Genomic DNA, 27,125 nt, shown 5'->3' with positions numbered 1-27,125 from the left:
TAGCAAATTGTGGTTAAACAATTGAACCTTTAAAATACCTTTTAGATCAAGCTTGACAAAAATGTGGAACATCAGTGTGCTTTAACAGAGGCAACGATTCAAATAAATAAGTATATATATGATCATTGTGTGTGTGTGTGTGTGAGAGAGAGAGAGAGAGAGAGAGAGAGTAACTCCAGAAACATACAAAGTGCTGTAAAGTGATTTTGCCTATGGGGAGTCGTTAGGTAGGTTAGATGCTACCATTTTGTTGAATATGCATCATGTACATATAATATCTATTCAAATAATTAGTACATTGAATAATAGGATTCTTTAGAGTTAAATACCAGTTCATAAGTTGTACATTGGAACAAATTACTACAAACTTTGAATCTTTAACAAATTTATTATCTTAACATTTTTCTAGAACAAATTTAAACACGGGTCTCACCAGGCTAAAATCAGTTCTTTCTGTAGACTCTGGGAAACATCCTTGTCCGCTTAAGCTTCTAGACAGAACCATCATTCCTTTGTTCTGGTCCACATCCTCTTCTAGGTTTTCCATGCCTTGACCTGTCTTTCTTGCATTGTATCACTCTTAATCCTCTGCCTCCCTTTTCCACTTTCAAGAACTAACACAGTTAGCTAGGATAATCTCCCATCTCAACCTTAATCATATCTGCAAAATCACTTCTGCCACATAATATAACGGTCGCAGATTCTGAGATTTAGGAAGTGGGCATCTTTGGGGGACCATTCCTCTATCCAATACAGGTTGTAAGCAAATATCGGAGGTGACTTTAATTCAGATACTCAATTAAATCAGAATTGTTCTGGCAGTGAAGCAGGCTTAGGAACAGACAGCCTTTTGTATGTCCTTCATTAATGAACCAGCTGGAATTACTGATCCCTGAGTTCATGCTAACATCACAGTTCTGCTGATGAGGTTTGCCTATATTACTCAAAATCTGACTTTTCTAATCTAACTTGTCACAGCTCCCCACCCTGAACACTCATACCCTTAATTTTGTAGACCTGAATATTAAGTACTTGGAAAATAAAAGATTTTCTTCTTACTCTACGATATGTGAACGTGAGTTCAGTACAATGGTGATAAAAATTAGGAAAGATTAGGAAAGTTCTGAGTATTTTGGAGGGAAAGTGGTTGAAATCTGCTTCAAATCTTTTTTCCAGGTTTTGGAAATCACAGTGATTCAAAGAGATCTGTTTTACTGAACCTTTTTATTTATTTATTTATTTATTTATTTATTTATTTTAAAAGATTTTATTTATTTATTTGACAGAGAGAAATCACAAGTAGTCGGAGAGGCAGGCAGAGAGAGAGAGAGGGAAGCAGGCTCCCTGCCGAGCAGAGAGCCCGAGCGGGACTCGATCCCAGGACCCTGAGATCATGACCTGAGCCAAAGGCAGCGGTTTAACCCACTAAGCCACCCAGGCGCCCCATTACTGAACCTTTTTAAAGGCATCCATTAAAAAAAAAAAAAAAAAAAAAAGGCATGAGAGGGCTATTTGTTATGTAGAATGTTAAGTCCCTCCTGTTAAGTAGAATGTAATGTTTTACTCATTGTCTGAGAAAAGTAATTTTATAATCCTGACTATTCTGTGATTTAGCCCTTTAGTAATATAAACACTTAATTTTAGGTAGTGTGAAAATAGGGGACTAAAACTTTCTAATGTTTCAGAAATTATAGTATATTTGCCTTCTCTCTCCACCCCCGTTGGTGTATTTGTAGGATGTGAAGGTTGCGAACTATAGAGTAAGAACATGGTCTCCGGCTTTGAAACCTGATTCCCACACACACTATTGTGTAACCTTTGAAAATACATTTAACCTTACTGAGCTTTAGATTTCACGCTTTAAAAATAGGAAACAATATTTACCTCACGTAGTGCTTCTTAGTATTAGGCTCTTAGAAAATAACTATTTTTATTAACATGATCTTTTTTTTAGTGTGTTCATTCCTGTTTATTTTTAGAGGATTATAAAAAAGTAGAAATTAAGAGAGGATAAATGCCCTGATTTTCTTTCTTTTTTTTTAGTTTGTTGTTTTTCTTTTTCTTTTTCTTTTTTTAGTTTGTTGTTGTAATGCTTGTTGCAATAGGTTTTTGAGACTTCACGGAATAATTTTTGAAGTGGTGCCTCTAGAATTCAGTGTTTGTCATTTAACTACCAAATCGTTTTTTCATGCTTGGGCAAGAGAGAAGTGTATTTGTCTGGCTTTATAAAATACATTCCCCTTTATATCTGTGAGTACCTGAAATTCATCATAAGTATAAAGCATTCCTCAGTCCCACACAATTTCCACACCAGAACGAATGGGATGTTTTGCAGGCTAACAGAATTCACTACTTTAAGACTTGTTGCTTTCTTGCAGACAATTGCTTTTCTGAATTTGACATTAATTTTTTTTTAATGATATAGCTTCTTAATATTTAGGTATCATAATGATATTACAGGTTTTTTTTAAAGCCCTTATATTTTATTGATACACACTCCAATAATATACAAGTGAAATTATATTGTCTAGAATTTGCTTCAAAACATTCTGGGTTTAGATTTAGAGGACACTGAAGGAAAGAGATGAGACCGTGTTGGCCCTGACTTGACCGTTGCTAAAGCTGGGTAATAGGCATGAATTATTTATTCTTTTGGGGGAGTACATTTCTTTTCTTTTCATTTACTTATTTATTGGAGAGCAGGAGATAATTAGTAGGAGGAGAATAGGGAGAGGGAAAGAGAATCTCAAGCAGGCTCCACACTGAGCTCAGAGCCCGACACGGGACTCAGTCTCATGAGGCTGAGATCATGAACTGAACCAAAACCAGGAGTCCACTACTGGGCTACTGAGGTGCCCCTCGGGGGTTACATTTCTGAAAGTTTTTATTATTTTTTTAATCATCTTTTTCTTTGTCTGCCTTCTACCTGTGGTTCCCTGTCTCCTCTCCCTTTAGGTCATATGACCTATAAACATCCACTCGTAATGCTCCTTCTGTTTCCCCATCACCGCCATTGGCTTTTCCTAGACTACCACTTGTTTTCTCTAGGTACTGTTCTCCCCTCAGTTCAGTTAGATGCTATTGTCATGATTTTCTTTCTCATCGCTGTCAAAATACAGCGGTTGTTTAATCTTGGATCTAAACTGGATCTCTTTGTGGAGGAAGCATCTTATCTTGTTTATTTGGTATTGTGAAGATTGGCCACTAAAGGGAGTGAATACTGAAAAATTATTTGCTGAATGAAATGCACACATATACACACAAACTGGAAAGTGACTTCTGCTTCAAATTACTCCGTTTTCTGGGTGCTAGTAATATCCACTGGAGAAAAGGCCATCAGTGACCTTTGTGCCTCCATCAATGACTTTTATCTTCAATAAGTCAAGCATGTAGTTGTTTCTTTGCTACCTCATATTTGACTAAATTCACTGAAAATTAGTATGAGTAGTAATATGAAAGGGGAAAAGGAAGCCAGAGTGAAAAGATAAGTATCAAATTGGCAACTTTACAGCTCTTTTCTTTGATGATTACTTTCAATTGGTGTTTACATCTTTTACCTGAAAGCTGACTTGATAAATGCCAGATGGTTATAGCCAGACTGGGATTTGAAGACAAAAAAGAAAGATGTTATAATGCTAGGCACACCCAGTTTTCCAACAGCACAAACAACATATTGACCTCTGATATTTTTTTTTTATCAGTAGCTGAGATTATTTTCAACAAGAAATTAAACTTTAATTTTTTTTTTCCCTCTGAGAAAGGAGGCTTAGCTGCTTTCAGAGTATTTGAAAAACTTAGAAAAATTCCATATGCCATTCTTAAATGTAGTTTAGTATAGGTTCCCACATGCTACATGAAATCATTATTGAAGTAGGAAAATGAGGTTCAGAGATGTAACTTACTATCATCCTAAACATTGTAAAAGGAAGATGATAAAATTATTTAAAACCCCAGGAGCAAAAATGTGAAATCTATTTTATTGTTTTTTAAGGAAGAGAAATGTCATACCTCCAGAGGAAATAATCAAGATCAGCAGTTGAAAGTTTAAAGCAAACAAACAAAAGAAAGGCATGAAATCTGCCTAGAGGGCCATAAACTATTAAGCTTGTTTACAGCACTATATAGAAAATGAGAGAAATTTGAACTGAAAGATGGTGTAACTGGAGAAACCAATGGGGACTTTACAGTAGTAAATGTGTTTTTGCTTTAGGAGGAAAGTTGTGTTCATTTCCCGATTATCTCATTTTATTTCTGTCTTCTTTTACTCATTGGTCATTGGTAATGGCATTAATATGTCTATGAATATGTGTAAAATGTGAAATAAATGCATGAGGAAAAAGCATCTGATACAGCACATTCAGTTCTTTCATTCTTAATTATTAAAAGTAGATTTGTGCTATTATCTGTACTTTATCTTTTTAGTTTCCTGCCAAAGTCAGATATTATCTCTTGTCTTCTCTTGAATCTTCAAATGCTATTCATGGAAATGGTATGAGGCTTTCTGTGATCATCCTTTTTAAAATTGCAACCTGCCCTTCCACTCCTGATCCCCTTTAGCCTGTTTTAATTTATTTCCATTGCCCTTTTCATCTTGTACATGTAATATTATTGACCTATTGATTTTGTTAATTTCTTACAGTCTGTCTCCCCTTACATAAGATTGCACATTATTATTTATTTTGTCATGTGATATATGCCAAGTAGCTTGAAAGGTACTTGTCGAGTATTAGGTACTCAACTAATACTGGTTGATGAATCAGTGAATTAAATAATGAACTTGCAATAATAAAAATAATAATAACTAAAAATTCTAAGTACTTTACTGTGTAACAAGTACAGTTCTAATAACTATATATGCATAAGTTCATTTAACCTTCAATACACCCCTATGAGATAAGTGTTACTATAATCTCCATTATACAAATGAGGAAACTGAAGCACATGGAAGTTAAACAACTTGATGGCTGCTGGCTAATTAGCTATATGACTAACGGTTGTATGGTTAGAAAGTGGCGGGGTCCAGATATCAACACATATAGTTCTGTTGCCAGGGCATGATATTATCTATTATGACAAACTGCCTTTAGTTTTTAGGCATAGCCTTATGGGGGGAAAATGTATGTATTTCATAAATAAATAGTTCTCAAGCTTTTTAACCTCTTAACACACCTGAAAGATTAGGTCCCACACACCTTGAAAATTATGACCTACAAAAGAAGTCTTCAGAGTTCAGAGAGAATGAGGATGTGTTCGTTTTCTGCAGGCTGGTTGTAAAACATCCCCTTTCTTATTGTCCCTGATATCCAACTTGACAACTACCACCTTGATTTGACTTTTGAAAGTCACACATTTCTCAAGATGGGTTTCCTCATTCTAAAATGTGGATTGGGGACTATATGCTATCAAATGCCTTTCTCCCTCCAAATTCTGTGTTTCCAAAGTATTTCTGTGCTCTGTTGTGCAGGTAAAGTATTGACAGTGGAAAGAAAAATAAAATTTCTTGTATCTAATGCTAGTCAAGTCTTCCCTGTATTTTACCTTTAATAAGAACTGTGCAGAGTTCTTCAATAAAATAGAAATTAGATGAAAGTCGAAGAAGAGATGGGAGTAATGTATTTTCATTTCATAATACATTTATAATACATATGACACATAATTATTATATAATACATAATACATTTCATAATGTATTTTCCAGAATACCTAACAGTCTTTGGGTTTTTGCTGTAGTGCAGAATTCTATTGACTGCCACCCTTAAAATCTCTATATCTTTTTCTTACCTGACACTGGATAGTCCACACATTTTCATTTTACAATGTTTCAGTGTTTCAGTGAAACACTGGAACAATGTTCAGATGTAAGCTGCTCCCTTTTTTTTTTTGAGGCTGGGTCATTTTTTCCCTTACTTTCACAATGTGTGTGAACTATACAACTTCTGATTCAAATACTGCTTTATCTTTCATATCCACTTGGGGAGATTAGTGTCTTCCCAGGTTTTACAATTATCTTAATATTAAGTGCAGTCAGCTCCGACTTAACTACACTGCCACCTATAAACAAATAAACAAATACATAAAAAAAAAAAAAGAAAAAAAATCTGAAAAACGTTTCCATGATATTGGAACCCTCATGCATTACTAATGAGAAGTAGAAGGGTACAGCCCCTTCAGAAATCTGACTTTAAAAATTTACATACAGATTTACTATATGTTCCACCAATTTCACTCCTCGGTATATATATATTCAAGAAAAACGCAAACATATCCACACAAAAATTTGTGCACATAGGTTCATAACAGTATTATTCATAATAATGGAAAAGTGGAAATGATCTCAAATGTCCATGGCCTGCTGAATGATTAAATAAAACGTAGAATGTCTATACAATGGATTATTATTTGACGACAAAAAGGAATGAAGGGCTGATTTATTCTACTACATGGGTGAACCTTGAAAACCCATATTGAATGAAGAATGCTGATCACAAAAGACCACATATTTGTGTGATTCATTTATATGAAATGTTCAGAATAGGCAGATATATAGAGATGGAGAGTAAATGAGTGGTTGCCTAAGACAGGGATGAGTTGGGAACAAATGAAGAGAGACTGATAACGGGCTTGGGCTTTCATTTTGTAGCAATGAAAATGGTCTCAAATTGATGATGATGCTGGTTGCACAACTCTGTGAATATACTGAAAACACTGTTTTAATTGGGTGAATTTTTTGGTATGCAAATTATATGTCAATATAGATTTGTTGCATAAATTTATCAGTTAAATACATCTTCACACAAATGTTATCATTTTCCCTAGACTAAAATGAATGAAATCTTGTAAGCTACCCAACTACCATTGTTTTTCTTGACTCCTTAACAATAAACCTTTAACAATAAACCATGAAGCATTTTTTCTTTCTCTCCTTTAATTATTTTATGAAACCCGTCATTCAGTGTTGTTTATTCCTCTGGTAAATACGTTGTTGGAACTCAAGGTAAATTGACAGGTGAATAACATCAGCAGGAAATTCTGTCCTCAAAATTTTATGTCCTATAAAATCAATTTTTAAAATTTAAATTCTACAGCACAAAATAATTAAACAAAAGAGCATATGGATGACTCTTAACTTGGGATATATTTCATATAAGAAATAAACATCACAGGGGCGCTTGGGTGGCTCAGTTGTTAAGCGTCTGTCTGCCTTCGGCCCAGGTCATGATCCCAGGGTCCTAGGATCAAGTCCCACATCAGGCTCCCTGCTCTGTGGGGAAGCACACTGATCCCTCTCCCACTCCTCCTGCTTGTGTTCCCGCTCTTGCTGTGTCTCTCTCTATCTAATAAATAAATAAAATCTTTAAAAAAAAAATAAAAGATCACAGAAAATAACTAAACTTTAGTATCAGCCATTGTATTTAGCTCTAAAGACCTAAGAGAGATAAAGTCGGTAACTAATAATTCCAACAATAACCATCAAAAAAGTTCAATGAAAGTTATCAAGAGAGTTTTAAAATTTCATTTAAATAGGGAAAATAGAATACATAAATAATGAAATATTCTTATAACCAAAATATAAACAATTAAAAAATAATTTATTCCAACTTATTTAACAACAAACAATAGAGATCCATTTAAACAAAAATCAAGACAAAATATTTTAAATGTTTATCTTCCAAATTAATTTAAAGAATTAATGTGATCCTAGTCAAAATGTCAGTATGACATTTGGCACCTGGATGGCTCAGTCAGTTAAGTGCCTGCCTTTAGCTTGGTCATGACCCCAGGGTCCTGGGATCAAGCCCCACATCAGGCTCTCTGCTCAGCAGAAAGTCTGCTTCTCCCTCTGTTCTTCCTCCCATCTCATACCTTCTCTCTCTCACTCTGTTCTCTTTCTTGCTCTCTCTCTCTCAAATAAAAAAAATAAAATCTTAAAAAAAAGAAAAGAAAAGAAAAAATCATAAAAAGAAAATCCAGTAAAAAAGAAAATAAAATTCAGGAGAAATAAATAAACAAATCTGCATCTTTTTAACTTGGAAAAGTAAGGGGAAAAATGGAGCAGCACATTTCACACTTGGGTATATAAAACTTCTGTTATAAGGACCAGGAAAGTCTAGTGTAAGACAGGAGAGTGAGGTAAAGAAAGTGATAAATGAAGGAGTAGGTAGGTTCCCTATCTAAAAGTATTCTAGTCAAATCTCTGAAAACAGTATGTGTTTGGTGGCTCAGTCCGTTGAGCTTTAAAAGTCTCTTGTATTTTGGCTCTGGTAACAATCTCAGGGCCATGAGATAAGATAAGGCTTCACGCTCAGCGAGGAGTCTGCTGGAGAGTCTTTCTCTCCTTCTCTCTCTGCCCCTCCCCCCACCAACTCTTTTTCTCATGAAGCTTTAAAAATATATAAAAATTTAAAAATAAAATAAAAATGTATGCATTTGCCACACTTTGTATCTTCCTAAGCTCTTTTTGAACTGATCATTTTTGGATGCGTATTAGACATCATAATGTCTAGAGGAATTATACATGGAAGTTATTTATGGTTTTAGCCGCAGCTTGTTATTATTACTTGCAGTAATTCTTAATGAGGGGAGTGGATATTTGATAGTCACTGGGGTTTTCTTCAAACTATAACTCTCCATGTTCTCTAATGTTCTCCCTGATGAAGAACAGTTATCTCCCTGAGATTCATTGCATTAGTTAACCACAGATTAGAATAGGTTTTATTATATCTTCTGTGTTTTTGTGGAGACAAATGTGTGAGTACCACTGATGTCAAGTGAAGCTGACTTTTTTTTTCTAATGTATTTGATTAATGTAGTTAATCAACAGCAGCCTCCATGATTTCTAGTTTTTATTCTGTGGCTCGGAAATCTCAGCAAATTGAAATCTGACACTGCATTTCTGACATTCTCTAAGGCTGAGAGTCTGTCAACTCCTGTTACAGGAGCTCTCCTGGCCACTCCTCATCGTGCAGTTTGCCGGAGTTCTCAGTGGAGGGAGAATGGACATTTTGACGAACCAAGTTCAAGACTTGACTGTCAATATCCCCATCCCACTTTGCTGCCTCTTTGATTATCTCCAGGCCCCCTTAGGGACATACTTACTGTGATCTCATGCTCCCTGAAGTATCCCTACTGAGTACTCTTGAGGTTACGGGATTAATTCCAAGAACAGAGGCAAATGTGACATTTAAAGAATCTTTTTACTTTAAGCCAAATGTAGGGGTGACAATTCCACAAGCAATTACTTGTCACAGTTTAATCACTAAAATCCATATACTCCCCCCCCCCCAGGGTTAGTATATGGAGATCTTCTTTAAGAAAAATATTCTGATATACTTAAAAACACTTCACATTTGGAGTCAAAATGCCCCTGGCCTTGCTATTTACTAGCTGCATGAGCTTGAGCAAGTTAGGCTCCTCTGCTTGTTTCTTTGATTTAAAAATATGAGCATATTGGCATAGTACCTACTTTTCAATCCCTGGAGATCATGTATGCACAAATGCATGTTAATTATTATATGTGGTAAAAGTCATGATCCTTGATTAGACATGAACTCGATATTACTTTATCTGCCGAGATTATTCTGAACCAATATAAAGTCGAAGATTTTTATTTTCATTTAACGTAGTTGGTAGCGTTTCAAACCAGTTCATTGGTCATAACACAGGACTTTGAAAACAAAAATTGATTTTGCAATCAAGTATGTAACATAGATAAACATTAGGCGTTTTCATAATTAAGATAATCTAAAGTTTTTAATAAGCTGCATTACACATGGACTGCTACAAGTGCACACTCACTGTCTTACTTCTTTTATAATAGTGCTTTTAGTGTTCCATTGAAACATGGCCAGTGAATGCACAATATTCTTAGTTACCATTATGAGGGGCTCTGTATATTACAACGTCTCCACTGTGTCTGCTGTTAGCTAGAAAAATGCTGGGAGCAACAGCAGCTACTATCAACAGGGAGCCATATTAATTATTTGAAATGTGCCTCATAAGAGGAATCAGCAGAGTTTATTACAAGTCGAATATTACTTGAAACGGGAAGGTTACTCTAGCTGTTATCATAATCTATGTATCATTAACTTTCCTTGTTTAGGAAAAGAGATTAACAACCCTGTAAATTGCTATAGTGAGTGTGTAAAATATAACTGCATATTCCCATTGTAGAAAGAAATTGGTGAGTCCTCTGCTTCTACCCAAACCTTTTTTTAAGAAATGGTTTTTAAAAGTAGCTTTAGAAATTGAACTTACTCTGTGACTATGCTTTCTTGTCTCGAAATTCTAATTGCTTACTGAATCATCAGTATATAAAGCACAGTTACTTTGAACATACGAAATTTCTTTTGTTTGTTCTTAACTAGCAGTTTTTCCAAGCAGTGTCTTGGCCTCCAAATCAACACCTTAACTCATAAAACAGAAATTCTGTTACAAATAGTGTGTGAACTGGTAGCATGGTTTGCAAGGAATAGAAAATGAATTCATCTACCTACTTTTTATATCCTGGCTAGTTATTGTTCTTCCATAAAATACACTAAGTAGGTAGGAGTAGCTTTCTATTCAAATAATAGAAATAAATTCTAAAAACTAAAAAATATTAACCAGAGTTATAAAGTTATCTAAGTAACTGCTACTTGTGTGTTATTTGACATTGATGACAGTCTGCAGACTGCATATTACTGGTCTGGGACAATGAAATAAGTGTATCAGTTGAGAATAAGTGTTTAGAAACCTGCAAATTGAGAGACTACTTTTCGGTTTAATCTGACAATAAAAAATGTGGACTTGGGTTGTTATGTTTTTTTTCTTTCCATTTTATCTTTCTTGTAAATCATTTTCACTGTCTTTTTAAAAGTGTCATTTCACAATAAATGTGTAATTTAATAATAAAAAAATAGTTTAAGAAGGACTGATTTAATTGCTTGATGCTTGGATGATGCATAATGTTCCTGTGTTTGAATAGATTTGTCGACGTGAGATAATGAAAATTAATTCAGTGTGAAGAAAGATAATATTGCATCATTAAAAACAAACAAAAAAGTGTAAAGAGACATAACTGTAATGTCTGCTTAACATTTATTTTTGGGTCCACAGGGCAGGCACATCATGGACAGGTGTCCTACATCTCTCCACCCATTCACCTGGACTCTGAGCTAGAAAGACCTCCTGTTAGAGGTGAGTTGATTATTATTACAATGATCATCATTATTATTTAAAGGAAAAGAAACCCTATTCATTAGTTTTGATGAAGACAATTCCATTACAGATAGTTATAAATATGTATTTTATAAGGCAGTTCCTATTTAAAAAGTGGGGGGGGGCATAGTGTACAAGGAATCTGATAACAGAAAGAGGAATTCTTATTTATAACCTAAAATATAAAATACTGTTTTGAGAAATATTTGTAAACAAAATAAGAAATAGGGATAGATAATGATTCAACTAGTGGAGGACTAATTGAAAACCAACTTAGATTCAGAGATTAGCACATAACCATTACTTTTTAATTATAATTTTCTTCTGTCTTTTTAAAAATAAATTAATTTATCTTAACCTAAGGCATACTGACAGATTTATTTCCTTTCAAAGTGATATTTTATATTTCATTTTGAAAGTCTTTTTAGTATTAATATGATCATTTGGTTTTAAAAATATATAAATTAAAATTACCTTAAATTGATGCCATCTGTTTAAAGATTCTTTTAAAATAACTAGTCATACAAAACAAAAATTAAAAGTAACATTTATTTTTCTGTAATCTACAAAATTTGTCTTTCCACTTTTAAAGAAATACTTATTATTTTCAAAATGTATTTTAATGTTCAAAGCTGATGTGACATAGACATATTTTCTTTTTTATTTTTATAAATACCAAATATTCTAAGGTTATTTTTTTGAAGAGTTAAGTGATGCAGGATATTTTCTAATACCTCCAGTAGTATTAATCACTTGATACAATAGAAGTCATTAGTCTGTCTTCTATAAGCATGTTTTCTATAGATGCTATTGCCTCCTCCGGTGGGTTTCTACCAATGTTTGAAGGCTCAGCTTTATCTTCAGTTCCCTGTCTATGCACTGTGGAGGAGGAGGGAGCGTGTGACTGTTCTCCAAATGGCCCCTGTGCTGGCCTCGGGTATTACCTGTGAGACACTGTCTGCACATTTCCCTGTCTCCTCCAGCCACTGGTCTATGCTTGGCACATAGTAGGAACTCATTCAGTGGTTTGTAAGTAACACAAAGTAGAGGTGACAGCCTACATTCTGAAGGCTGCAGCCTCCTTTTTCAAGACGAAAAGGAAGCAGGAATGACAAGGAAATCCATGAAATGGAAGCACAGTGAACCAAAACGGATCTGTGAAAGTTGTGACATTTTTAAGGAAATGTGTTGGGTGCGCAGGAAATGAGAACAGTTCTAGAGGACGAGACTGACATGAGGCAGATTGGGAAGGATTCTCTATCACATGGAAAGATATTTGTATTTTACCCTAGGGGGGAAAAAAAGGTCATGAGATATTTTAATTTTTTAAAAATTGTTTTTCTAGGGTCACGTGGGTGGTGCAGTTGGTTAAGTGACCAGCTTTTGGTTTTGGCTCAGGTTGTGATCTCAGGGTCCTCAGGTGGAGTCTGATTAAGTTTCTCTCTTCCTCTCGTGCTCCCCCCACCCCCGCTCTCAAATAAATGAATAAATCTTGAAAAAAATGTTTTTCTAAGTTAGTGAGGTTTTTCATAACATTATGTTCTTGATATAAGAAAAAAATATCTCTGATGTCAGTATAGATGAGGAGAGATTAACAGAAGGAGGCTGTTTCAATAACCTAGGTAAACCATGACTGGGAAATTAGCATAAACTATGTCCACTAAAATGGCAAGGTCTGAGAATTTTTTTTTTTAGATTTTATTTGTTTAATTACTTAAGTTTGAAGTATGTCCACTACAATGGCAGAATCTGAGGAATATATTTTTAAAGACTTTATTTATTTATTTAGAGATTGTATATGAGCATGGGGGCAGGCAGAGGGAGAGGGAGAGAGACTCTCAAGCAGACTATGCACTGAGCTCATTGAGCTTGACCTGGGGCTCAGTCCCCAAGCCCAAGATCATGACCTGGGCCAAAATCAAGGTTGGGTCCCAGCCCTCTGAGCCATCCAGGCCTCTAGGCCTAAGAAATATTTAAAGAGACATGGCATTTGACTGAACCGATAATAGGGAAAAGGAACAGAAAAGTCTCTAAGATTTTAGTATCTATCCATTGTTTAGATGCTTATGACATGATCCTTCATCATGAGGAATAGATGAATTTTAAATTGGGTTTTTTTTTTTTTTAAGACATTTAATCCTTGGTACAACATTGTTCTTATCCAAGATGGATGTCTGTTTAAGCACATAGGTGACTTTAATATAATTCATTTTTTCTGACATCATCTTGGACTGATTTGAGAAGAGTCCTGTCAGGTCATGGGTAGTAGGGTAGTGTAACAATATACTTCGAAAGTTGGTGGCTTATAACAAAAAAACATGTATTATAACTTTTAGAGTTGGATGAGTTGTATGTGTGCTGACTTGACTGAAGTTAGATGTTTAGTAGCTAGCAAGCCGGTTGATTTTGCAGGGGAGGATCTCAGTCCACATGCTGGGTAGCCACCTTAATGTCATCTGGAATGATGGTTGCATGAGACACATCCAGCAGTCTAGCACAGGCTCATTCCTATTGTGACAGGATTCCCGACAATAGGTAGACAAGTCCCAGAGCTCAAATATTTTTCTTTTTCTTTTCTTTTCTTTTTTTTCTTTTAAGATTTTATTTATTTATCAGAGAGAGAGATGGGGAGAGAGCAAGCACAGGCAGACAGAATGGCAGGCAGAGGCAGAGGGAGAAGCAGGCTCCCCGCCAAGCAAGGAGCCCGATGTGGGACTCCATCCCAGGACGCTGGGATCATGACCTGAGCTGAAGGCAGCTGCTTGACCAACTGAGCCACCCAGGCGTCCCTTCAAGACTCTGCTTATATCCTGTTTGCTATGTCTCATTGGTCAAAGCAAGTCACATAGCCAATCCCAGACTTAAAAAGGGAGAAAAGGATTCCTAAGGCTGGACTGAGGAACCACAATCCAAAGGACCATGGAAACAGAAAAAAGAGGAATTGGGTCATTTCAAACTACCATAGCAAGTCAGAAAAAGGATAAAATGAAGTGAGACAAAAATTGGCTGATAATAAAGAAATTTAGAGCCAAATGACTTAAACTTGGGAGTTCCAGACCTATTTTATCATGAGTTTCCCCAACCAGTACACAGAAGATCAGAAATAAGAACTTCACAGTGTCTTTGTGAGGATTAAGAGTAATGCAGAGTAGAATCCCGCATCTGGTAGGCCCTAATACAATGTGGCTATCCTCCCTACTTTCGGGCTCACAGTTGTGCCACAGGAAAGGGAATTGGACTTGGAAGCCAGACGGACCTGTATGACCTTGGGCAGCTTCTCTCTGTCCTCTGTAAATCAAGGATAATAATGTCACCCCAATAACTTTATTAGGATAATTAAAACAATAAGTGCCAAGTTCCTGGCAAATATATACCATAACAAGACCCTGAAGAGTTAGAAGGTAAGTAGGCATTATTAAGAGCTCCACTGCAAAATGAAATTATCTTGGTCAAAATAGTGATGGTATTGACCTGGTAAAGAATGAAGTGTGTAAACCTAGCGATTCACAGACCTATACCCCTGAGGATAAAAATATATTAATGTTTATAAAAAATAAAAAAGTTATATATAAAAAAAAACAACAGGTGACCACAACTCCTCCTCAAAAAAAAAAAAAAGAATGAATTGCTAGAATCCAGCAGTCATCTCTGCTTGATATTGGCTTCAGATAGTACTCTCAACTTTAGAGTGATTGTCTTGGTAACTTCTACTTCTCACAGAGTTCCTTCCTCTGCATACATTGACCCAGAACTCTTCTTTAACTGCTCTGTGATTAAAGCAATTACAGTTATCGTTACTAGCTCATGACCACAATTCTGAAATATTCAGAGAACAGTTAAATAAAGGTGAAGAGGTTTATATAAGTCACCATAACATTGAAAAAAATTTTTTTGCTTTTTTTTTCTTAAAACTATTTAATATTTCACTAAAAACAAATATTGGAAATGGGATAGAGTTGGCATAATAATAGCATTATTTTGCAACCACTGAGTATTTCCTTTCAACTTTCAACTGTCACCCTTGATCTTCATTTGTTATTTATAAATATACTGAATACTTCTGCTTATACTTGCACGCAGTCAAATTGTATAAACAAACTCCACATATGTCTATATCTATAAGCAGAGAGAGAATTTCTCATGTATGTTGCATTTTTATATGAATTTATAAAATAATACATCAAGTTCTTTAAATAAAATGGAATTCTAGCTCCACTTAATGCTTTTTTGTGAGATATAGAACGATATACTTTGAACTCCCTAAAAATTAACATTAGCTAACCATTTCAGCTTTCCTTTTTCTTTTTCTCTTGTAATTATATACATATTGAGAATATGAAACATCTGTCTAGATATTACTATGTCTCTCTCTATATATATTTTCTTACTTTCTCTTTCTGTACCAATTTCTACTAGTCTTCATGTGTGTTAATGTTTTAGGAATTATCGCTTTACACATTAATTCCTTATGCATTTTATAGACCTGTACTTTAATAGAAAAATCATATTTAATTTTCTGACATTCATCCAAGTAGTAATACAAAACAATGACATTTAAAATGTTATCAATATAGTTACCAATATTAGCACAGGAAACTTATCAATAGAAAATATTAACTAACATATAGTAACACATCAGATTGCTTCAGATATTTTACCATTTTATTCGGTTCTAATCTGAAATATTTTGGATTAAAAGTTGGTACTTTTATATATATTTAAACATACACACACACACACACACACACACATATATATATATACATATATACATACAGTGATTAGTCTTTGAATATTTTTTTTTTTTTTTTTTTTTTTTTTTTTTTTTTTTTTTTTTCCCAGCATTTTATTTTATTTTATTTTTTTTTTTTTTTTATTATTTTTTTTTTTATATACATATATTTTTTATATACATATATTTTTATCCCCAGGTCTGTGAATCACCAGGTTTACACACTTCACAGCACTCACCAAATCACATACCCTCCCCAATGTCCATAATCCCACCCCCTTCTCCCCAACCCCCTCCCCCCGGCAACCCTCAGTTTGTTTTGTGAGATTAAGAGTCACTTATGGTTTGTCTCCCTCCCAATCCCATCTTGTTTCATTTATTCTTCTACCCACTTAAGCCTCCATGTTGCATCACCACTTCCTCATATCAGGGAGATCATATGATAGTTGTCTTTCTCTGCTTGACTTATTTCGCTAAGCATGATACGCTCTAGTTCCATCCATGTTGTTGCAAATGGCAAGATTTCATTTCTTTTGATGGCTGCATAGTATTCCATTGTGTATATATACCACATCTTCTTGATCCATTCATCTGTTGATGGACATCTAGGTTCTTTCCATAGTTTGGCTATTGTGGACATTGCTGCTATAAACATTCGGGTGCATGTGTCCCTTTGGATCACTACATTTGTATCTTTAGGGTAAATACCCAATAGTGCAATTGCTGGGTCATAGGGCAGTTCTATTTTCAACATTTTGAGGAACCTCCATGCTGTTTTCCAGAGTGGCTGCACCAGCTTGCATTCCCACCAACAGTGTAGGAGGGTTCCCCTTTCTCCGCATCCTCGCCAGCATCTGTCATTTCCTGACTTGTTGATTTTAGCCATTCTGACTGGTGTGAGGTGATATCTCATTGTGGTTTTGATTTGTATTTCCCTGATGCCAAGTGATATGGAGCACTTTTTCATGTGTCTGTTGGCCATCTGGATGTCTTCTTTGCAGAAATGTCTGTTCATGTCTTCTGCCCATTTCTTGATTGGATTATTTGTTCTTTGGGTGTTGAGTTTGCTAAGTTCTTTATAGATTCTGGACACTAGTCCTTTATCTGATATGTCGTTTGCAAATATCTTCTCCCATTCTGTCAGTTGTCTTTTGATTTTGTTAACTGTTTCCTTTGCTGTGCAAAAGCTTTTGATCTTGATGAAATCCCAGTAGTTCATTTTTTCCCTTGCTTCCCTTGCCTTTTGCGTTGTTCCTAGGAAGATGTTGCTGCGGCAGAGGTCGAAGAGGTTGCTGCCCGTGTTCTCCTCAAGGATTTTGATGGATTCCTTTCGTACATTGAGGTCCTTCATCCATTTTGAGTCTATTTTTGTGTGTGGTGTAAGGAAATGGTCCAATTTCATTTTTCTGCATGTGGCTGTCCAATTTTCCCAGCACCATTTATTGAAAAGGCTGTCTTTTTTCCATTGGACATTCTTTCCTGCTTTGTCGAAGATTAGTTGACCATAGAGTTGAGGGTCTATTTCTGGGCTCTCTATTCTGTTCCATTGATCTATGTGTCTGTTTTTGTGCCAGTACCATGCTGTCTTGATGATGACAGCTTTGTAATAGAGCTTGAAGTCCGGAATTGTGATGCCACCAACGTTGGCTTTCTTTTTCAATATCCCTTTGGCTATTCGAGGTCTTTTCTGGTTCCATATAAATTTTAGAATTATTTGTTCCATTTCTTTGAAAAAGATGGATGGTACTTTGATAGGAATTGCATTAAATGTGTAGATTGCTTTAGGTAGCATAGACATTTTCACAATATTTATTCTTCCAATCCAGGAGCATGGAACATTTTTCCATTTCTTTGTGTCTTCCTCAATTTCTTTCATGAGTACTTTATAGTTTTCTGAGTATAGATTCTGTGTCTCTTTGGTTAGGTTTATTCCTAGGTATCTTATGGTTTTGGATGCAATTGTAAATGGGATTGACTCCTTAATATCTCTTTCTTCTGTCTTGCTGTTGGTGTAGAGAAATGCAACTGATTTCTGTGCATTGATTTTATATCCTGACACTTTACTGAATTCCTGTATAAGTTCTAGCAGTTTTGGAGTGGAGTCTTTTGGGTTTTCCACATATAGTATCATATCATCTGCGAAGAGTGATAATTTGACTTCTTCTTTGCCGATTTGGATGCCTTTAATTTCCTTTTGTTGTCTGATTGCTGAGGCTAGGACCTCTAGTACGATGTTGAATAGCAGTGGTGATAATGGACATCCCTGCCGTGTTCCTGACCTTAGCGGAAAAGCTTTCAGTTTTTCTCCATTGAGAATGATATTTGCGGTGGGTTTTTCATAGATGGCTTTGATGATATTGAGGTATGTGCCCTCTATCCCTACACTTTGAAGAGTTTTGATCAGGAAGGGATGTTGTACTTTGTCAAATGCTTTTTCAGCATCTATTGAGAGTATCATATGGTTCTTGTTCTTACTTTTATTGATGTGTTGTATCACATTGACTGATTTGCGGATGTTGAACCAACCTTGCAGCCCTGGAATAAATCCCACTTGGTCGTGGTGAATAATCTTTTTAATGTACTGTTGAATCCGATTGGCTAGTATTTTGTTGAGTATTTTCGCATCTGTGTTCATCAAGGATATCGGTCTATAGCTCTCTTTTTTGGTGGGATCCTTGTCTGGTTTTGGGATCAAGGTGATGCTGGCCTCATAAAATGAGTTTGGAAGTTTTCCTTCCATTTCTATTTTTTGGAACAGTTTCAGGAGAATAGGAATTAGTTCTTCTTTAAATGTTTGGTAGAATTCCCCCGGGAAGCCGTCTGGCCCTGGGCTTTTGTTTGTTTGGAGATTTTTAATGACTGTTTCAATCTCCTTACTGGTTATGGGTCTGTTCAGGCTTTCTATTTCTTCATGGTTCAGTTGTGGTAGTTTATATGTTTCTAGGAATGCATCCATTTCTTCCAGATTGTCAAATTTATTGCCGTAGAGTTGCTCATAGTATGTTCTTATAATAGTTTGTATTTCCTTGGTGTTAGTTGTGATCTCTCCTCTTTCATTCATGATTTTATTTATTTGGGTCCTTTCTCTTTTCTTTTTGATAAGTCGGGCCAGGGGTTTATCAATTTTATTAATTCTTTCAAAGAACCAGCTCCTAGTTTCGTTGATTTGTTCTATTGTTTTTTTGGTTTCTATTTCATTGATTTCTGCTCTGATCTTTATGATTTCTCTTCTCCTGCTGGGCTTAGGGTTTCTTTCTTGTTCCTTCTCCAGCTCCTTTAGGTGTAGGGTTAGGTTGTGTACCTGAGACCTTTCTTGTTTCTTGAGAAAGGCTTGTACCGCTATATATTTTCCTCTCAGGACTGCCTTTGTTGTGTCCCACAGATTTTGAACCGTTGTATTTTCATTATCATTTGTTTCCATGATTTTTTTCAATTCTTCTTTAATTTCCCGGTTGACCCATTCATTCTTTAGAAGGATACTCTTTAGTCTCCATGTATTTGGGTTCTTTCCAAACTTCCTTTTGTGGTTGAGTTCTAGCTTTAGAGCATTGTGGTCTGAAAATATGCAGGGAATGATCCCAATCTTTTGATACCGGTTGAGTCCTGATTTAGGACCGAGGATGTGATCTATTCTGGAGAATGTACCATGTGCACTAGAGAAGAATGTGTATTCTGTTGCTTTGGGATGAAATATTCTGAATATATCTGTGATGTCCATCTGGTCCAGTGTGTCATTTAAGGCCTTTATTTCCTTGCTGATCTTTTGCTTGGATGACCTGTCCATTTCAGTGAGGGGAATATTAAAGTCCCCTACTATTATTGTATTGTTGTTTATGTGTTTCTTTGATTTTGTTATTAATTGGTTTATATAGTTGGCTGCTCCCACGTTGGGGGCATAGATATTTAAAATTGTTAAATCTTCTTGTTGGACAGACCCTTTGAGTATGATATAGTGTCCTTCCTCATCTCTTATTACAGTCTTTGGCTTAAAATCTAATTGATCTGATATAAGGATTGCCACTCCTGCTTTCTTCTGATGTCCATTAGCATGGTAAATTCTTTTCCACCCCCTCACTTTAAATCTGGAGGTGTCTTCGGGCTTAAAATGTGTTTCTTGGAGGCAACATATAGATGGGTTTTGTTTTTTTATCCATTCTGATACCCTGTGTCTTTTGACAGGGGCATTTAGCCCATTCACATTCAGGGTAACTATTGAGAGATATGAATTTAGTGCCATTGTATTGCCTGTAAGGTGACTGTTACTGTATATGGTCTCTGTTCCTTTCTGATCTACCACTTGTAGGCTCTCTCTTTGCTTAGAGGACCCCTTTCAATACTTCCTGTAGAGCTGGTTTGGTATTTGCAAATTCTTTCAGTTGTTGTTTGTCCTGGAAGCTTTTAATCTCTCCTTCTATTTTCAATGATAGCCTAGCTGGATATAGTATTCTTGGCTGCATGTTTTTCTCGTTTAGTGCTCTGAAAATATCATGCCAGCTCTTTCTGGCCTGCCAGGTCTCTGTGGATAAGTCAGCTGCCAATCTAATATTTTTACCATTGTATGTTACAGACTTCTTTTCCCGGGCTGCTTTCAGGATTTTCTCTTTGTCATTGAGACTTGTAAATTTTACTATTATGTGACGGGGTGTGGGCCTATTCTTATTTATTTTGAGGGGCATTCTCTGAACCTCCTGAATTTTGATGCTTGTTCCCTTTGCCATATTGGGGAAATTCTCCCCAATAATTCTCTCCAGTATACCTTCTGCTCCCCTCTCACTTTCTTCTTCTTCTGGAATCCCAATTATTCTAATGTTGTTTCGTCTTATGGTGTCACTTATTTCTCGAATTCTCCCCTCGTGGTCCAGTAGCTGTTTGTCCCTCTTTTGATCAGCTTCTTTATTCTCTGTCATTTGGTCTTCTATATCACTAATTCTTTCTTCTGCCTCATTTATCCTAGCAGTGAGAGCCTCCATTTTTGATTGCACCTCATTAATAGCTTTTTTGATTTCAACTTGGTTAGATTTTAGTTCTTTTATTTCTCCAGAAAGGGCTTTTATATCTCTCGAGAGGGTTTCTCTAATATCTTCCATGCCTTTTTCGAGCCCGGCTAGAACCTTGAGAATTGTCATTCTGAACTCTAGATCTGACATATTACCGATGTCTGTATTGATTAGGTCCCTAGCCTTCGGTACTGCCTCTTGTTCTTTTTTTTGTGGTGAATTTTTACGTCTTGTCATTTTGTCCAGATAAGAGTAAATGAAGGGGCAAGTAAAATACTAAAAGGGTGGCAACAACCCCAGGAAAATATGCTTTAGCCAAATTAGAAGAGATCCAAAATCGTGAGTGGGGAGAAAGGGGATAAAAAGAGGTTCAAAAAGGAAGAAAGAAAAAAGAAAAAAAAAAAAAAAAAAAAAAAAAAAGAAAAGAATTTTTTTTAAAAAAAGAAAACACCTAAGAAAAATGTAAAAAAAATATATATATATATTAGATAAACTAGTAAAAAATCGTTAAAAAAGAAAAAGGTAACAGTTAAAAAAAAAAAAAAATTTTACCCGAAGGCGAGAAAAAAAAAAAAAAAATGAAAAAGAAAAAATTAAATTAACTGCAAGACTAAAGAAAATCACAGGAAAAAAGCCATGAGTTCCGTGCTTGGCTTTCTCCTCCTCTGGAATTCTGCTGCTCTCCTTGGTATTGAAACCGCACTCCTTGGTAGGTGAGCTTGGTCTCGGCTGGATTTCTTGTTGATCTTCTGGGGGAGGGGCCTGTTGTAGTGATTTTCAAGTGTCTTTGCCCCAGGCGGAATTACACCGCCCTTACCCGGGGCCGGGGTGAGTAATCCGCTCGGGTTTGCTTTCAGGAGCTTTTGTTCCCTGAGCGCTTTCCGTAGAGTTCCAGAGGACGGGAATACAAATGGCGGCCTCCTGGTCTCCGGCCCGGAGGAGCCGAGAGCCCAGGGCCCCACTCCTCAGTGCGCCCTCAGAGAACAGCGCCCAGTTACTCCCGTCTGCCTGACCTCCGGCCGCGCTCCGAGCTCACCGAGCCTGCGACCGGTTCAAGGTAACACGGAGCTGCGAGCTTACTGTCGGCTCTGTCTCTGTAGCCGGCTTTCCCGTTCCAATACCCGCAAGCTCTGCGACACTCAGACACCCCCGATCCTTCTGTGACCCTGCGGGACCTGAGGCCACGCTGACCCCGCGTGGGCTTCGCTCCGGTTTAGCCTCTGGAGCGATGTCCCTCCGCGGAACAGACTTTTAAAAGTCCTGATTTTGTGCGCGGTTGCTCCGCCGCTTGCCGGGAGCCGGCCCCTCCCCCCGGGGTCTATCTTCCCGTCGCTTTGGATTCACTTCTCCGCCGGTCCTACCTTTCAGAAAGTGGTTGTTTTTCTGTTTCCAGAATTGCTGTTCTTCTTCTCTTCGATCTGCCGATGGATTTTCAGGTGTTTGCAATCTTTAGATAAGCTATCTAGCTGATCTCCGGCTAGCTGAAGCAGTCTCAGCTTGCTACTTCTCCGCCATCTTGACTCGAGTCCAGTCTTTGAATATTTGAGATAGTGAACTAATTATTGGTAACTTTGGAATTGTGTTGTAAAACTCAGTTCTGAAAAACAATTAAGCAAGCATATTTCCAAAACATCATATTTTTGTCACATTTTCTCTTTTTTTTTTTTGCTCCCTCAAATTCTTTATCATTTAAGAATCATTTTGATTTTAGTCCACATGTCACTATTCTCCCTCCTTTCAATTGTCTTGACTTCGTTATTTTCTATCCTTTCTTTAGGGAAAACATATGACATTGATGCATTTGTTTGTCATAACATGTTTCTTCTTTAGTACTGTGCATTTTAGACCAACATGCTCTTAGTAACCATATAGAAAATGTAGTAGCAGTTTACCGAATAGCCTTGAATAAAATTTGTAATCTGCATTTCAAAGTAGCAGCAGTTTTTAAATTCTGTAGAACTTACCCACTGATGAGTAGATTTGAGAGATTCTGTTCTTTAAATCTAATGTGATCATATGTGGCATTTGGTTACATAATTTATGCCTGTGATAGCTTTATATGCATTCTTCAATTTACAGATTTTATTACTGAATAGGGGTATAAATTCCAATAGTTTACTGGTGCATTAATGTCACAATACATTACAAGGTAATTAACCAGAGCTGCCACTATAAATAGAAAAATAGTCACAGCCCTCACTATAAACTACTTAATAAAAATAAGATCCTGAATCAGCATTCACCATTATAGTAATTTTTCTTGCCATATGTCTCATTAATCAGAGCTTTAAAAAAATCCCTCATCTAGCACCACCATTATTTTTGAACCTTTCATTATTAAAGCAAGTTTTTATATCATTTTCTAGTTAGTTTAATGGGATTGATTATATATTTCTGTATGCAAATATGTTACATGCTTTTGAGACATAGTTCCCATTTTTTATATTATAATTGGGAAATGAAAAACTAGTTTTTGGTAGTTTTGTAGCAGATTTGTAAGTAAGCACATTGGAGTTCTTAGCAGGACTCATTAAGAGTTGCAGTTCTTGGGGTGCCTGGTGGCTCAGTGGGTTAAGCCGCTGCCTTCGGCTCAGGTCATGATCTCAGGGTCCTGGGGTCGAGTCCCGCGTCGGGCTCTCTGCTCAGCAGGGAGCCTGCTTCCTCCTCTCCCTGACTGCCTCTCTGTCTACTTGTAATCTCTGTCAAATAAATAAATAAATACAAATCTTTAAAAAAAAAAAAAAAAAGAGTTGCAGTTCTGAAGGTCGTGTGTTCTCACCAACTATATTTTCTCCCTGAGCTTTATTTTGCCTCCTAACTACTCAAATGCAAAACCCCTCCCCGCCAGTGTTATGTCTATATTACAGGCAGACTGACTCAATGAAGGTGCTTGGGCAGGAATTTGCATTGGGAGCTGAATCAGAATCCTAAGCAGAAGTATATATTATTTGAGACTCCAATGTATCAGTTGAGGCATACCCTTGAGTTGAGACTTTATAGTTTTGTTTTTGATGTTGTTTTGCTTCATTCTTTTTCTGTATAATTTTGTGACACCCTTGGCTATTATAGAACCCAACCTAGGAATCCTTCATAACATCACTAGTAATTCAAGTTAAATAAATTCCTGTCAATAACCCATAAAAAAAAAAAATTCTCTTCTGAAGACTGTCCTCCATTTATATTACTAAGAATGATATTTATGATGTTCTGCTGTATAAAAAGTTTTAACAGTTACCGATAACTCTCCACCTTCCAATGTAGTAAACCACTAGTAATAATGCTGGTGAAAACAGTTTGTATCTATTTTGTATAATCTTTCTTTAGGTAAGATCTTACATTTAATTAGAAGTCTAACGCTAAATACAAATTTATGTATTTGCTAATTTGTTAACAGTTACAATTTATACTCAGGGGGAAAAAAGCTAAAATATTTGGGCACATTTGAAAAACTACATCTATTTTTTAGGTCTTTTTTTATTTGCTATAATAAACTGAGTAATATAAATATGGTTCCATTGGCACATAATCAATGAACTAGAATAATGCCAGGCATTAAGTTTCATGTGCAAATTGAATTACATTCAGCAAATCCACATTGAAAATATTTTTTAAAGTTCAAAATAAACAGATGGTCCTGCCTGGTGTGTCTATATTAAAAATAGGCTGTAGCCAAAGATTTAGCATCACAAATTAGAGACATTAGCACATGACACTATCGAGTGGAATATAAAAACATTTGAAATTGATTAAAATAAAATAAGAACAAGACATCTGGCATTCTTATTGAGGAGTCTCTGGGCCTATTTTTTAGTAATCTATAGCAGTATTTTTCTAACTTATCTTATTAGCAGACATTATATGGTAGAACAAAATTTCCTAGTTTTATCCACCCTTAACCCAAGGGAATAAAAATGAAACTTGCATATAACAAATTGCTTTGACCATGTTAAATAAACATGCTTTTTCTATACTTTTAAATGCCAAACATTTTTTTTTACTATTTAAAGTATACTGAGAACACCTGCAAGATAGAACAAGATAGAACTTGTTAACTTGTTAATATTAATGGTAAATACCATTCCCATTCATTAAGTACATATCTTGTGTCGGACACAGGAAAAACTATTTTATATGCATTATCTCATTTCATTTTACAAGGATCCTGCCACTTTTTCATTCAGACTTACTGGTCATTATTGTATTTCTAGCTTCAGGCCTACTATAGTAATACATGAAATTGGGTTGATTTAATTGGAATTAAATGCTAAACTTAATGGTAAAATATATTTTTTATTCAGTATGAAGTATGAAGGCTTTGTAAATTACAATATAATTTACAAATAAAAGTCAGTATTTAAAAGCCAACGTTTATCATTTGAAACAATGTAGCACAATCCTGCAGGTTCCTTGTGGTATATAATTCATATGTTGAGAAGAATTATTCCAGAAAGTAGCTTGACCCACTAGTTTTTTACAGTAGGTTCTTGGTCATCTTGTCCTGGTAGCCTCCCAGTGAACCTGAATGAGAAGGAAGATAGAGTTTGTTTGAATTCTACTTCCACATTGGCTCACGGAAGTTATATTCTTAGTACTTAGAGGACATTAAATAGAGAATTGATACTGTTGTGATCTGAACAACCTCTTTCAGGTTCAGGGTGGCTGATGGTAGATCCAGTGATAATGATCCTTGACTTGAGTATGACATTTCCTCTGTGGAGTCTGTTGCTCAAGGCAAAGGAAAATCTCTGGAAGTAGGATGGATCTAAGCAGCTCTGACCAGGGTTCAGTTCTTTGAACTTCACACCTCCCCACGAACCCCCCATTCCCAGTACCCTCTGCCCTCCAGAGATTGCTCACTGGCCCAGCTCTCCTAAGATTGCTTCTTTAAGTTCCGGGACTGATTACTCTTTGTTTTTCGTGGCTTTTATTTGTATTTGGAAAGATAGGGGTGTATCTGCTTTATCTTGTTCAGAGAGAAAATATTTAGCTTTTTTTGAATGCCACAACGTCTTATAGCAAGCTATTGGTAGTTGATAATAATAGTAATAAAAATTATAATAGTTAACATTTATCTTTAAATCTGACATTCAAACTGAAATTTACCCACATGATCCTCTTTCTCCCAATTATGGTAGAAAACCAATCATAATATTCTTCTGAATATTCCAATAAACACATTACTTTTTTTTTTTTTTTAAACCTTTTTTTTTTTTTAAGATTTTATTTATTTATTTGACAGAGAGAGGTCACAAGTAGATGGAGAGAGAGGCAGGCAGAGAGAGAGAGAGGGAAGCAGGCTCCCTGCTGAGCAGAGAGCCCGATATGGGACTCAATCCCAGGACCCTGAGATCGTGACCTGAGCTGAAGGCAGCGGCTTAACCCACTGAGCCACCCAGGCGCCCAAACACATTACTTTTGAGTGGACATGGTATGAATGTTCAGTATTTATAATTAACATTTGTGCCTGGTTCTATTTGGAGTACATGATATGGATTATTAATTTTAGTAATTTCATGAAGCAGGTAGTATTATTATAATTTTGTGAATGAAAAAAATTGAGCCATAGAAAGTTTCTTTAACTTCATAAAGGTCAGATTAAGTATTAAACATTGGACCCAGGATTCAAACCCAGAAACCTGTAAAAATTCTACTTTGTCATTTTTTCATTTATACAGTAAGGATCATGATTTAATTTCTAAAACAATATACTATAGCATGTAATTATTAATGAAACATATTACCAAGAAGGGATTGGGAGATCTAACTATCCATAGTATAGTATCTTATTTTTTTTATAGTGTAGTATTTTAAAGAAAATTCCTCACCATCTCTATTAGTCATCTTAAGAAAACAATAAGGCACAAGTGTGAACACTTTACTGTTTACTACACAGTTACCAATAAGTTTTTTATGTGTCCATTGTCTTTTTCCATAAAATAAAATACCTTCGTTGTAGTGTTACACTATTACTTTTTGCTCTTTTCATAAAATATCTTATTGTTTCTCTCAAAAGAAGTATGGAAAATCATACCATAAAAAAAAGAAGTCAGGCATTGTGATAAAATATCCCCATTTCTATAGTTTTCAGTGTTCTCTCCCACAAATGGTTATTATTTGTGTAATCACCAGAAAATAATTTTATACCAGTACACTAAAAATCAGTTAACTTGTTGCCTGGAGGAGACAGCTAGCCGATAAAT

The 27,125-nt window shown here is 35.8% G+C and overlaps 1 protein-coding gene across 12 annotated transcripts in view; it reads left to right on the top strand.

Moving 5' to 3' along the window:
• ADGRL3 (adhesion G protein-coupled receptor L3) overlaps positions 1 to 27,125 on the top strand; it is an 809,555-nt gene that overhangs the window by 563,803 nt on the left and 218,627 nt on the right. For all 12 annotated transcript variants that reach the window (XM_059160370.1, XM_059160378.1, XM_059160333.1 and 9 more), the window contains one exon: positions 11,095 to 11,175. In XM_059160370.1, the coding sequence (XP_059016353.1) occupies positions 11,095 to 11,175 (81 nt within the window). The remainder of the gene's footprint in view (positions 1 to 11,094; positions 11,176 to 27,125) is intronic.

Source organism: Mustela lutreola, chromosome 1 (genome assembly GCF_030435805.1).
Source record: "Mustela lutreola isolate mMusLut2 chromosome 1, mMusLut2.pri, whole genome shotgun sequence".
NCBI lineage: Eukaryota > Metazoa > Chordata > Mammalia > Carnivora > Mustelidae > Mustela > Mustela lutreola.
Note: the sequence above shows the minus strand (reverse complement) of the source record. Positions and strands in the feature narration are given on the sequence as shown.